This window comes from Poeciliopsis prolifica, unplaced genomic scaffold (genome assembly GCF_027474105.1).
Source record: "Poeciliopsis prolifica strain line A6 unplaced genomic scaffold, Auburn_PproV2 SCAFFOLD029, whole genome shotgun sequence".
Lineage (NCBI taxonomy): Eukaryota > Metazoa > Chordata > Actinopteri > Cyprinodontiformes > Poeciliidae > Poeciliopsis > Poeciliopsis prolifica.
The window spans coordinates 693,542-707,209 of NW_026562404.1; the positions used below are offsets into that span (position 1 = coordinate 693,542).

At 41.3% G+C, this 13,668-nt stretch overlaps 1 protein-coding gene across 6 annotated transcripts in view; it reads right to left on the reverse strand.

The window, feature by feature from the left end:
- espn (espin) overlaps positions 1–13,668 on the reverse strand; it is a 43,191-nt gene that overhangs the window by 12,887 nt on the left and 16,636 nt on the right. For 3 of the 6 annotated variants that reach the window (XM_055049705.1, XM_055049707.1, XM_055049703.1), the window contains 5 exons: positions 10,929–11,090; positions 8,582–8,843; positions 7,870–7,923; positions 2,327–2,472; positions 1,810–2,181 (listed from right to left, as the gene is read on the reverse strand). In XM_055049705.1, the coding sequence (XP_054905680.1) occupies positions 1,810–2,181; positions 2,327–2,472; positions 7,870–7,923; positions 8,582–8,843; positions 10,929–11,090 (996 nt within the window). The remainder of the gene's footprint in view (positions 1–1,809; positions 2,182–2,326; positions 2,473–7,869; positions 7,924–8,581; positions 8,844–10,928; positions 11,091–13,668) is intronic. The other 3 variants (XM_055049706.1, XM_055049709.1, XM_055049708.1) reach the window with 3 other exon arrangements.

Here is a 13,668-nt window from a genome sequence, read left to right on the forward strand (position 1 = left end):
TTCAGCAGGATGTTCCTTGTTTCAAACACGCTTCAGAGCAAATCCAGTCCAACACACAGGATTTACATGGATTTAGTGGTGCAATGGCACAGCCTCATTACTGGCATTAAACTCTGTGCTGTAATTTAGAATCACAGCAAACAGAGAAAACCATTGTTCTTTTTGAACGAACCAGCAAAATTAAATGCTGAACCAACCATATTTGCAGAAACTCAAAATCAGCTTTGAAGTTCCCACGTCTCTATTGCTGTCCCTCGGGACATCGTCCACCTATACAAACTATTATTCTAACACCGTTGAATCCTATCTGTGTACAACAGACACATCAGTCCTCCCAGCAATGGAGAAGACCGTATTAGGTGTGTGAACAATGCAATAAAGTTAAAACTGCTTGTATTGGTCATTACCTAAGGAAAAAGATCACTCTACAGCAATGTATTATCGGCAACCTTGGTAAAAATATTTAGAAAGTCTTAAAATCAAACAAAATGAAAGCAAAAACAAAAGACAACATTGCTCAACTTTGAGACTATTGCTAAGCCTTTTTTTGTACATAATCATTTTATCATCGTCAAAATGCTCTTTTGGGGACTTTGATGGCACTGGTTGAGCTGTAGTGTGAATGGGGCCCATCATCACACCACTGAATCTGCATGTAAGGACTTGCAGCCACAGAAACACCAAAACACCAGTTCACACTGTGTATAGTTTGGTCAAGTGTCTTGATGCTGTGATGGTTGATGTAGCCAAGTTTTAATCCACTTCACTTCAAAATACCTCAGCAACATCTATGAGTAACATAAAAGTCATGCGAAAGTAAAAAAAAAAAAAACAAACAAACAAAAACAATCAGTTTGATAACTGGTAAGTGCATGTGCTAAGGCTCTAACCTGTATTTTATTTGTTGATTATGAGAAGACACATTTGATTTATTTAATTAAACCCTATAGAATAAAATTTTGGTCTATACCAACACAAAAACTCTCCAGCATGCATCACAGAATGACATTTAAGAGAAGTTTCTTCCTGTTGGATTATGCAAGGGGCAAAAGTGGCAACCTGTGCTTGCAATTAATGATTAATAAGCTAGAAATAATTAATTTGTATATAACCAGAGTCTTTGTTATGTTATCTGAGCCCAACAAGTGTCCAGATTGTGTCTGGATGACTTTCTAATCAGTACCATGTCTAATAATACTTAAAGGTAACACAAGTAAAAGCTATTGAAGACAAAAAGATATATGCTGAATGTTATCAGTTGATGTGTGAAAAGATAATTTAAACAGGAATCTGCATTAAGAAGTTTCAAAGAGAAGGTTCTCAATTTCCAGCCCTGGCAGTTCAACATTCTGCTGCTTTTAGGAGCGTCTCTGGTCCAACTCACATGAATGAGATGACTATCTGTCCTCAGCATGAAATCAGCTCTAATCCAGTCCTGCTAATGACCAATTAGTTGATTCAGGGCTTCTGAACAACAAACATATCCACAAGTTTCAGGACAGTGGCCCCAAAGGGCTAGAGGTTGAACCTTCTGCTCTAAGATAAAACCTTTTCTTTGATGTTAAGAAAGTATTTTTTATCTTGATTGAGTTACACTCTTCATGCACAACATGAAAAATTATCATAAAACATCAAACACTCAAAGTACAAGCCATCCCCTTTGCATCGTAGTTATATAAATGCCAAGCCAATTTTATTTATTTATTTATTCATTTTGCATATTTCAAACTTTAAGAGATCACAAAAGGGATAGCAGAAAGACGTCAAAACTCCTGTCATCTGGGCACAGCATTCCGGCACAACACCTACCTTGCGTTTGTGCTCTTCCTCCTCCTGCATCTTGGCCTGGAGCTTCCTCACCATCACCTGCCTTTTCCACTCAGGGATGGCTTTCCCCTGCTCATCATGAGTGGGCACCAGCGCCTCAATGTCGGCGAGGCTCGTCTTCCTTCCCGACTCCGGCTGCGCGGCACCAGCTCCGCCGTCCCCGTTGACGACGGAGTTGGAGGACAGCTGCTCATAGCTCGCAGAGCCTGACATGTTCCTGGAACCAGTGGGACTGGGACTGGGGCTGGGGCTCGGGGTGACGGGCGGGGAGGTAACAGGCGGGCTGGACTGTGGAGGGGAGGGTGGCTTGGCGGGTGGGGTAGATGTTTGGGTCTCTGGAGGTGTAGTGGTTCCCTTAAAGGAGATGAAGACACTTAGGACGCATCGCAGTCATCCAACGCAATTTTAATATCTGTGACTGAACTGCTGGAGTCTGTGGCTTTGTATCATTCACCGTTTTGTAAATGAATTCAAAAGTGCCAAAAAGCTTTGCACCTACATTGTTGCCTGTCGTCCCTGTGTTGGAGAACACAGTGGTGTAGCCTTTACTGTGAGGCGTGGGCTTGAGACTCTTTCCAGCTTTGATCTCTGCCAGCAGCTCTGAGTTGTCTCCGGTGGGGGACATCATGTTGAAAGATTTGGTGCCTGCGGACAAAATGAGAGCGCGGACGAGTGAAACCAGGTAGAAAGACGGATGAGAGAGCGACAGATCCACTGAAGAGAAAAGAGACACTGGGCGGCATTTCAGTGTTTAAATATTTTATCCAATCAGCCAAATAACAGTGTTGAACCGGAGCATGTTGAACAATGATGGCAGGTCAGTCGGGTCATCATGGATATGCTGGACATGCATATTTGTTTACTGAGGTTTGCATTTATGCTGTATTTGGGTCTGCTTGAGACATGTCTGATTAGATCACTGCTGGACCAAACTTGGATTAAAAGGTAACCATAACACAAAACCTGGTTACAAACTTACTTTATTCCTTCATCTAAAGGGATCCAATCAGGACAGAGCTACAAAATACACAATGTTCCTTTTTCAGTGCAATGCATACAGCTTGCTAAGGTCTGGGTGAAGAGTTTTAGAGAAATTCTCCAAAGAAGGATATCAAAGCTACCAAATAATTATTTTATTCCTGTTTTGAACTGCAGTGTTTTTCATTTATTATGCTTTTTTAGTTTGAAGACAGAAATTAATCTCCCTCTTATCACCACGTTGGGTATTTCTACACTGAAGAAGGCATTTAGATTCGGTTCACAAAGTAGAAAAAAACAAAACCAATAAATTGTTTTGGACAAGCTACAGCACTGGTTTAATTAGAAACACATTATCCTAATTAACAATAGCCTAGAATAAGACTAGAATGGGATGATTTTCCACTAGACTGGCAACATCGGTGACATGTCGTTTGGAAACATCAGAATCTTATGCGTTTCAGTCCGTAAATGCGCCACACCAGGCCATGCTGACAGCATTGCTCTTTAGTGTGGAAGTTGAGAAAAAGGCTCGTTATCTATTTACAGTGTCAGGGTGTTGAAAAGAGATACCAGAGGAAGAACAAAAGCTGCAAGAAGATGTCTAAAAGGGAAATGTTTTCTGCAGAGGCATGTCAGCTGTTAACGACAACACAGAAATAAAACAGGCTTTGTTTTGAAATCTTTTCGGGTAGGAAAAAAAAAACTGTCTCCCACATAAAATTGGCAAAGCAGTGAAGTTATGTGGGGACAACTTCACTAGATAAAGCTGATTTCAGAAATTAAAAATTAAATTAATAAACATTTAGTTATAATTATGCTTCTTTTCAACACAATAGATTTGGAAATGTTAGCTAGCTTTTGGAAATATAAGCTGAAGTAATGAATTTACATTCTCAAGGGAATAAACACAACTGTTACAATATGTTGCTGAAGACAGTTTAAAATGTGAACTTTGAACTATTTTGCATGTTTTAAATAAGCAAAGTCCTGCTTTACAGGGACACGTCTGTCACATGAGAGGCCTGTGAGAGCGCCCTCACCACATAATGAATGATAAGAACATTTTATTTCCAGCAGGCAGGCTGGAATAAACATTTTGTAAAGTCATAGTTCCCGGCTAATCATAGTTCTTAACGAGAAATTTCAATCAACTAAAATAAGTATTGATAAGATAAAGCTCAAATAAGGCCAGATTAAAAAAAATACAATAATCAGTCCATCTCTAGCTTTAATCAGAAAAAAAAATGTTAGAAATGATAAGAAAACGCATGTGTAGTTCATCTTTCACTGACACTAATCCGTTTGTGGTGAGAGAGATATATTCACAGTGAAAATAAAAAAACCAAAAACTTTTACAAAACAGATTTTCTATTGCTTTATTCTTATACATGTTTCTAATTTAATAATTATATCAAATCAATTATAATACTTTTATCTACCAATATCAAGTTTAGCACACCATAATTCCTTTAAGCCTCAAAACTGCTTTGAATTTAGAATGAATGGGATCTTATCAGGGTCCAAAGAGCCCGACACAGCCTCACCTGTTTTACAGAACGTTAGTCTTGAATGTAGCAAATGTCCTCAATTCCTCATTGTTTACACAGCTTCTATTTGCAGAACGGATGAAAACAAAAGTCCCTTGGTAAAAGTGTTCCCTGTCGAGGCGACCACAATGGTTTAGACGGACACAAAGACTGGCTAGCGTGCCACCCCTCCTCACGCTCGCCCGCGCTCCCTTTCTCCCATGTAGGAGGAGAGAACAGCTTTCTATTAAAGACCCATCATCACAGTTGGGGGAAATCTAAAGGAATCACCAGTAACTGGAAGTGACAGCAAGCCACTGGAAAGCTAGCCAGGAATTAACACACAAACACACGCACGCAGAGAGGCCGTCGAATCGTCGGCTCGTCAGTCCGCCCGCTGCCAAACCAATCCTCTCAAAGCTCGCACACAGTACGCTTGGCATTTTGTTATGTCTCATGGGATATGCACTATAGAATAAAAGAACCAGCTGATTTGAGTTGAAACTGTGGTTGATTGGTAGATTAACACAAAGTACTGCATAAATCAGAAGGAAAAGTATGGTTCCCAAAAATCTGTAAAGTGCTACATGCATTACTTTTCGGCTACTTTCCTTCAATAACTCTAAATAAAACTATTCGAATGTTCATTATGCAATTTGTGGATTAAAACCAGCACTGCAAAAGTGTATTCAAAGAAGACCATGGAATAAAGTGCTAACAGGAACCGTGAGAGGCTAAACCACCACCACACCAGTTTTCATGATGTGGTAGTGGCAGTATTATGCAGAGAGAAAGCCTTCCTTCCTCTGATCAGAGACAGCATGAGCGTTGATGGGCTGAATTAAGGGCAAAACTGGTGTAAAATCCTTTAAAGGTGGTAATAGACCAGTAATGTTCCCCCTCCAACAAGATACCAACCATAAACCTGCAGCCTGAGCTTCAGTGGAGTGGTTTGGATGAAAATGTTTGGGTGAGTTAGAAAGGCTCAAGTAAAGTTCAGACCTGAATCCAATTCAGTAAACACAGCTAGACTTAAGACTTTCAAAGCTACCAGAGACATGGCCTGGAAATTGCTATTTCAAATAATTTGTCTTGTGAGGGCTGATAACAAATCTACACCAGCGGTTTTAGATTTGTATTTGAAATCATTAAAATAATAATAATTAAAAACATATTTTTTATTTGGCCACTTCATGCTGGTCTGTCATATAAAATTCAATACAAGTTTAATAAAACTTGTGGTTGTATTTTTGACAAATTGCAAAAATGTTCAAAGACGAGGAAATTGTTTGACAAAATACCATTTTAATATAAATAGAAATCAAAACAAGGAATGATGGCAAAAACCTCATACCTTATGCCTTTCCTGACAGGTCCTTATTATAAAGATCCAGGACCGTTAATAGTCCAGAGGAAGATGAGTTTTAACGGACTTGAAAAAAAATTAAAAAATCACACTGAAGTTACACCGGCGTGTCTGTTTAACTTTATGAGAAAGCAGCTGTGTCTCTGCGGACATTTAAATCCTGTTTAAAAACAGGGTGGGGATTCAGCAGGTCAGAGTGATATGTGGACCAGGCTGGAGGAGTGACAGGTGCACAATGTAAGAGAAACAGCTTCACCTAATGAACGTCTCGCTATGCAGGGCAGCCTGCTCTCAGTTCAGACTCACACTTTACACCTGCATGATACATGGGAACTTTTAGGTGACAAACTTTTTTGTGGCCATTTCCTGGACTAAGCAGATGAGCAAACGAATGCCTTACTTGAATGGAATGACTCAATGTAGCCCAGTCAAACTGGAAGTCATGGTTTATCAATTTAAGGGCCCCAGACATTCTGCTTAAATGAATCTGATATTACTGTACTATGATTGAACATTGCAATGACAATGTCAATTGCAAATTGTCCTCACCATGTTTCTCTTTTCCAATTATCACAATATCTCCACCAGTCTGCCTGGATTTTAGCGTCTCAAATGACTGATGAGGAGGTGGCAGAAAGGACAGAGAAAGTCAGACATGCACCAATCATCAGAGCCCATAATCTTCAGTACTATTTATAACGCATCAAAACCAGAGTTCAATGAAAATATTAAATGGAGATAATCTTATAAGACCTGCATTTTTATTGGATTCATGTTCTTTGTGCTAAAGAACATGCAGAATATATTTTTACATTTTATGAAAAATGTTCTGTTAAGGTCCAAAGAAAAAATAGGAAATTAGCAGGTCAGACCTGAACGAAAACCCAAAACTGTTATTGATCAGCAAAAGTTGGATCGGTTAAGGCATGGCGGATAAATCGTAACACGACACCAAATATCGCAGTGGCTTGCGTTTACATTATGGAACATATTCACACGGTGATGAAGACCGCCATTCAACATATGCATCTAGTCTGTGAAAGAGCCTCCGCAGCATATCAATTCAAGGCTTTTCATTTTTATGGCCTCCATGTGACATTTTGTTGTCTGATCAGAGGCTAGAAACAAATCCTATATTTCCTCAGACCACACTGCTCCTGAGATAAAGACGCAGGGTGTAAAAACTGTCCCCCTCTTACAGGCGGCAAAGAACTACAGAACAAAAGAGCTTGACAAACTATGCAGCCTATCCGGCCAGACACCTGCCTCTCTGTGTCGCCTCAACAAGAAAAGCAGTGAAGTCATTTTGAGCTTATTGTTGTTCTGGAATGGTTCCATTAACAGGGACACAGCCCTCTTTATCTCTGAGCAGTTTATGAGTATTTAATTTATTTGATAACAGAAGGAGCAGAAGGAGATCAGACAGAAGGAAGTTACAAAGTGTAAGTACTACAAATCTGATGTTAAATCCCGTAATTAACACTTTACTGCAGCTGGTATTCAGTTTTCCTTTTTCTTTAAAGCTAAGAATATATCCTTGCTTAAGAAGACGTGCTCACTCACAAGCTGGACTCATTCAAAATCATCCTTCTTTTAAGGATTTCCATTTTACGTCCTCTTTTCCTTTTGGTTTTACAACGAGACCGCATTTCTTAGTTTCGTTATTCTCCCATCACGACGTCCAGCATCATTATGGGAGAAATATTTGTGTCTCAAGTTTTTGTTAACTGTGCAGACAGATGAGTTAAATAAAATAGGTAAAGATTAAAGTGTGCAAAATAGCCCCATTAATTACTGAGAAACTTATAGATGGACTAATAAAATAAGTAGTTTAAGCTTTGGATGACTTATATGATCATTATATAACCTATATTATTTACAGCATTTCCAGTGGTCTGATATAAAAAAATAAATAAAAGATCTGAATTGAGGTACTTTATTATTATTAGACATTAAAATTACAATTCTGTAAGTTGAAATTGACAAAATGTAAAGTTTTTTTGCTGGTATGCTTTACTTAACGAGCAGAACGAATGCAATCAAAAAACTTTTTGTTCCCAGAAAAAATGTCTGGATTTTTTTTTTCACAGCTATGAGGAAACTAAAGTGGATTTAAGGGACTACGAAGATCCTGACATTTAGCAGGTTAAAGTCTCAGTTTGTACTTACTCTTCATCTGTCTAAGCAGCCCTCTGTCTGGGTGGGAGACAGAGATATTCCTGCCTTGAGAGCATCGAGGAAAAACCGCGTCAGGCGGAGAGAGAGAGGAAGAAAAGTCAGAAACATGCAGAGGAAACAGTGAAAGTGGAAAGATGTAATGAAAGAGAAATAGACAGAAGTAAAAGCACGTAGTCAAATTCAATCGTAGCCCGATTTATCTTATTTTATAAGGTAATAGCTTTAACTTGTTACTCTTCCTCTTACGGCGGCTTCATGGATGATTTACATCTCTTCGTCCAGCCATTCCTTTCGAGCATCGTGTCACATCTGGATTTTAACCTGATATTTCTTCAACAGCTACTGAAGACTGTTCACAAGCAATAATGCACAAGCAATAAGCTTGGTAACTTCTAATTCCTAACGTTTCCTGCAAGCAGAGCGGCGTGGGGTTAGTGAGACAGAGTGATATCGGGCAGAGGGCCACTTAAGGAAATAACTGAACTCTAAACCAGACCTCAGGGTAACGGGACGCCCGCATCGTTAATTTACAATCTGTTATTTAGAAGGCCGGGTTTGAACGCCGCTCATATACACCTGAGGTGATGAGTTGGTGGCCGACACTGGCAAGCACACACCCTCTCGACTTTCTAGGAATAACACAGTAAAAGTATGGAAGCAGAAAAGTGGGGAGACGTCAGGAAGAACAAAAAGAGGAACTCACTTCCTGATGAGGAAGATGGGCGCCTGTTGTCGTTGGAGGCGGGGGTGGAGCTGGGGGCGGTGCTGCCGTTGTTCTGGGTGGTTTGTGCCCCGGTGGGCAGCGGAGGGGGAGGAGGGGGCGTTGGCATCGGATTGCTGGGGGGGAGAGGAGGCGGTGGAGGCGGTGGTGGAGGCGGCTGTGGAGGCGACGCAGATTCCTCTGTGGTGCCATTTTCAGAGGTGGGGGCGGGACTCTCTGTAGGCTCCTCCAATAATACCGAACCCTGAAGGAAAGAGGAGGAAAACGCAGATGATGTCATCCTTGAAGTCATCACTTTCCCAGCATTTATTGCTGGTCAACGATCGGGTGAAGAGGACAGAAGCTTTTGTTATCATCTTGGAGCGTTTTATTGAAATTCCCACTCAGCTTTTCACATTTCTCCTAGAAATTTTATTTGTAAAGAACTGATACTGTTAGATTGTTTATTGGAGTGGGAAATATGGATTTACAGTACATGACATTTTGTGGCACCATTGGGATGACAATATAAGTGACGATAAGAACTATTTATGATTTCTTTTGCAGGTAACAGTGGCCGCATGGCGCAGCAGATATAGCCTCAAAAACAAACCCTGCTCTTGAAAAACATTCACATTTGTAATGCACTTCTTTAGGACTCCATAAAGAAGTGTGATTTGTGTCACCAAACTGCGCAGAGTAGCAGCATTTAATCATATTTTCAAATGTATTGATGCATCGAACAAACAGTGGAGAAAATAGTAAAACTAACCAGTGTATTATGCCTTGCTTGTAAAAAACTGTCAACATATTTTGAATGTGCATGGTGAAAGTCCTGTACTTCTGCTATGAGGTGTAAAACTGTTAACTTCTTGCAAAGGCTGCTGCCGGGGACAGATGTACAGATTGTTCTTGTTTCCTAACCAGTATAAAGACACAATACCCTCACAAAGGAGCTAATATGACCTAATCCCACAGGGGGGAATTCTGCGTGGAAAACGGAGCGAATGGACCATCTGCCGCTGCAACTGATAGCCCTGCACGCGTCGGCACGCTCCAAAACCATGCTGGAACTCAGCTGGAGGCGAATTAATGGACTATGACATCTAACTGGACCTCCCACCGCCCCCCCGGCACTCCTCAGACGCGTGCTCGTCATTGTTGCTCCCTTCACTTTCTCGGCCTCCCCGGGGAGTTGAGGCGGAGGAGGAGAGGGGCCGAGGGGGGATCCAGATGGGTCATGGCGGCACGTGCCGGTTCCCTTGATTAGCCCTCCCATCTGCTGGAGTCCTTGGAGACAGGGAGGGGCCCCTCTGGGGCTCTAATTGGCTCAATGTGGATTATAGCATGTGTCCCCTCCAAACACCCACCACTCCTGACACTCGTGGGAGTTTCTGGTCTCTCCAGGGACTTTAATCATTGACTCCAGCTGACTTCACTTCATTCATTCATCCTCTTGTGCTCGTGAAGTTATGCGAAAGCAAACAGGTGGTTTAAGCAGACATTTACTAAAATGCCATGCAGTATTTATTGATGAACCCAAATTAAGACTTATAACTGCACATGTCCATACGTGTAGCTTTAACCAGAACCTGCCATTTTGAATTAATTGTTTTTGTTTTTTGGGATTTCTTGCTGTGAAACACAAAGAAAAGCCTGAAACAGAAGCTTGACAAAGAAGCATGTTTTTTAAATTGCTCCCTACGTGTAATTTATGTGGAACAAAATTAATTATATTTATTTATTACTACACACTTTTGTTTTTAAGTATTGGGAATATTTTACTGTAAAGAATTTTTAATAAATTATTTATTCTATTATTTAATCTATTTTTATGTCCTTCTATAAAAAACTATATTTGTTTTTATGTACTGAAATAAATTATTAGTCATAGAAAAAAGTTTAAATTAGATTTTTTGCTGTTCACAGGAAGCTTCATGTTAGGTCCCATCGTTCCTGTGCCGGTCATTCGTTTAGCAAATGGCGGCTGTTTTTTCAAGGAGGGTGGAGTCAAGAGGTGGTGGAAATGAGAAAAATAAAAGGTCAAGACAGTCAAAGATTATGCAACACACTGAGTGGTAACGCTCAGGCAAATATTGCCCGTCAGTGTTGTAACTTTATGCCGATGCACAATTTGCGCAGCAAAACCGCACCCAAAACTCTGACCCCACGCAGCAACAGCCTGACCACGCCACCCTGGTCACCGATGGAACACATGCTAAATAAATGTTTTCATTTTCAGTGAACAGAAATGACGTGAACTTCCTGCTACATCAGCATCCGCATGAGTGAAGCTTTGAGAAATCTTGTTTTGAGGCCCTTTCAACGCATTTGGATGTTTCCAACTTGCCTCCTCGTTGGGCGCCATGCCTTTGCTCCCACGGGGCTCCGCCGTGTCGTTGCCCAGACTCTTGTAGTAGTCCCCAGTGCTGGGCTGTTTGTTGAAGCTCCTCGACTTCCTGTTTGAATCCACTCGCCGCAGTTTCTCGTGGCTCTCCCCAGGAGTCAGCTGCTTCACAGATTTAAAAAAGAGAAACATGCATGTCAGTTTAAAACTCCCCATGTATGTTTTTTTTTTTCCCCCAGATGTTTTTCATACTGTGTGAAAAATGAGTCCATGTTTGTGAATGTGTGGGTGGCAGGAGGAAAGCTGGACACCGACAGAGTACAATGTATTTACTCTCTTTTATTGCTGGATTAGCTTTCTCGTGGGAACCAAAGCTGCTTTATTTGAATGGCAGAACAAGGCTCTAATTTAGCCCATGTAAAGCCCTGGCATCCACTGTATGTTTCAACATCCACAGCCTGTTGGGCCACAACCAGATTTCATAATGAAGTGAAGGAGAGAGCAGATCACTGACTTAGCCACGTTCGCTTTAGGAATGTCACTTTCTGCTTTAATATTGTGTAGAAAGCTGGATTTCTAACAACACGACAATCAAATACTCTCAATCACGGTTTTCACTGTGCAAAACGTACCTGACAGGCTTTCCATATTTAAAAGCTTCAGTGGAAAAAATGTTCCATTTTCCCATGCCAGTGTAAAAAAATCTTTCTATTTTTTTTGTTGGTTTCCGAATATGTTTCCTTCATGCAAAAAGCCTTAAAATTTGCATAATGTTCTTGCCTGAAAACATAGCTATGCAACAAAACTTCCTGATTCCCATAATTTATATGCCTGTGTTTCTCAAAAACGTTTTTTGCAAAAAAAAAAAAAAGGATACAAAGAAATTCAAAAGAAACAATAATCTATTTCGAACACCAACATAAAAAACATGCAGATTTTAAAGCAAAAAAGCTGCTTTGCCTTTCAAATCCAAGACTCGGGAACAGATTTGTATTTATTTACATTCAAAACACTGTCACACAGCTTGGACTTTTCTTTTCTTTTTCACTTGACCCAAACCAGCACCTCAAGTGTCGGGACGTCTGACATTGATGTGAGCAGAAATAATTGACAGCTGACCCCTGACCTCCTCTCTTCCTGTGCGCTCCTGTGCTCCCGAGTTCCTACAAGCTTCTTTAATTGTGTTGACTCCTGTCTGCTGTCAAAGAGACGGTCCCTGAGCACTCATCAGCAGGCGGGGTAATGCGAGCCCAGAGAGATGCAGATGGATCGTCGTCCCCCAGGGAGACGGGTCGACAATGGCAAACATACAAAGTGTTTTGCCCCAACACCCCCCCCCCCCCCCCACAATCTCTCATTTACGCCGACTCCTTTCCCTTTCATCGCACATATCTGTCTGTCAGCGGGAAGTGATATATGGCTTTTGTTCATGTGTCTCCTTATGTTTTTACATTTTATTAGTGTACAGAACAATATCGAGTTTGTTCAGGCTGTTTTGTCAGACATGCACATTTACATGTCGCCAACACAGGGAGGCAATTTGAGTCGTAAACTAAGATCTCTTCCGATGTAAATGCATAATTTTACACGAGGTTTTTTTCTAAGCAGAACTAAACAAGTCTGATTTATTGCTCAAATGTAAAACAGCTGAAATATGCAAATTGGAAGGAGATAGGCTTTGCAGTAAGAGGAACAAAAAAAAAAGAATAAAAAATGTCCTCAGAAAAGCAAACACACTTTACCTTACTATTAGGAGTCCACTGTTTCAGCGGCTTTCCAGTCTGGACCGAGCCACATCCGCACAACCCAGTAGAGCCGACAGAGAGCAGCTGTCACCAGATACAGCGCCTCACCTTCTCTCCGCTCAGAGCCTACGACTGTCACTCTACCTGGACCTCTCACTTTACCCACATGCCTCATCAATAAGCTATTGGGCCAGCTCAGCACCAGCTATGATGTCACCACCATCCCGTTGACTGACCACACCCCGACCCTGCCCAGTTCTGTTTATGCAAAGCACAAACTCCCATGTGTTCCTCTGGCCGTCGCCACACGCAAATCCTGAGAGGCTTTGGGATTATCAGAATATTCCGGCCTTCAGTGCAGGTACAAAACCTTTCGGGAATGGCACTTGTAGCAGGGATAGTGGCAAAATAAAAAAAATTCTGACGGATTGCATTCCAAAGAATTAAAACTCAGACAGGGGCAGCAGGCATGGTAGTGAGGGCGGTTTGTATGCTGCACAATAAACCTTTGCTTTGAGTCAAATGAGTCGAGCACAGAGCCTCCAACAAAAACCACCCCTAGGCTCACTGTAGCGTTAGCATGCAGGTGGATTGGTTTTCACTGTTTGGTACACAGAGATCCAATTTGTGTGTCTTTTTGTGCACATGTGTGTGCCTGTGTTCTGAGAGCCAGACCTTATCTAAATTATTAAGACGGGCCGCGCCCTGAGCTGGTCACCTGGGCACGGAGGGGAGAGGGGGCAACACTAGAGTTTCATTAAACGTCTCCCCCGCAGGGTCACACAGAAACACACACACACAGAGAGCTCACTATGGATACGTTCTATGGGAAAATCTCACTGACTCTACATTTATAACTGCATGGTGACCTATTTGCATTGCAGATGCTTACACCCTGCCAATACCTAAGCACATTTTTTCTCCCCTCAAACCAGCTGGCTGTGCAACTTTTTAGCTTCCTGCTGTATGGATAAAAATATTCATCAGACATCATTAAC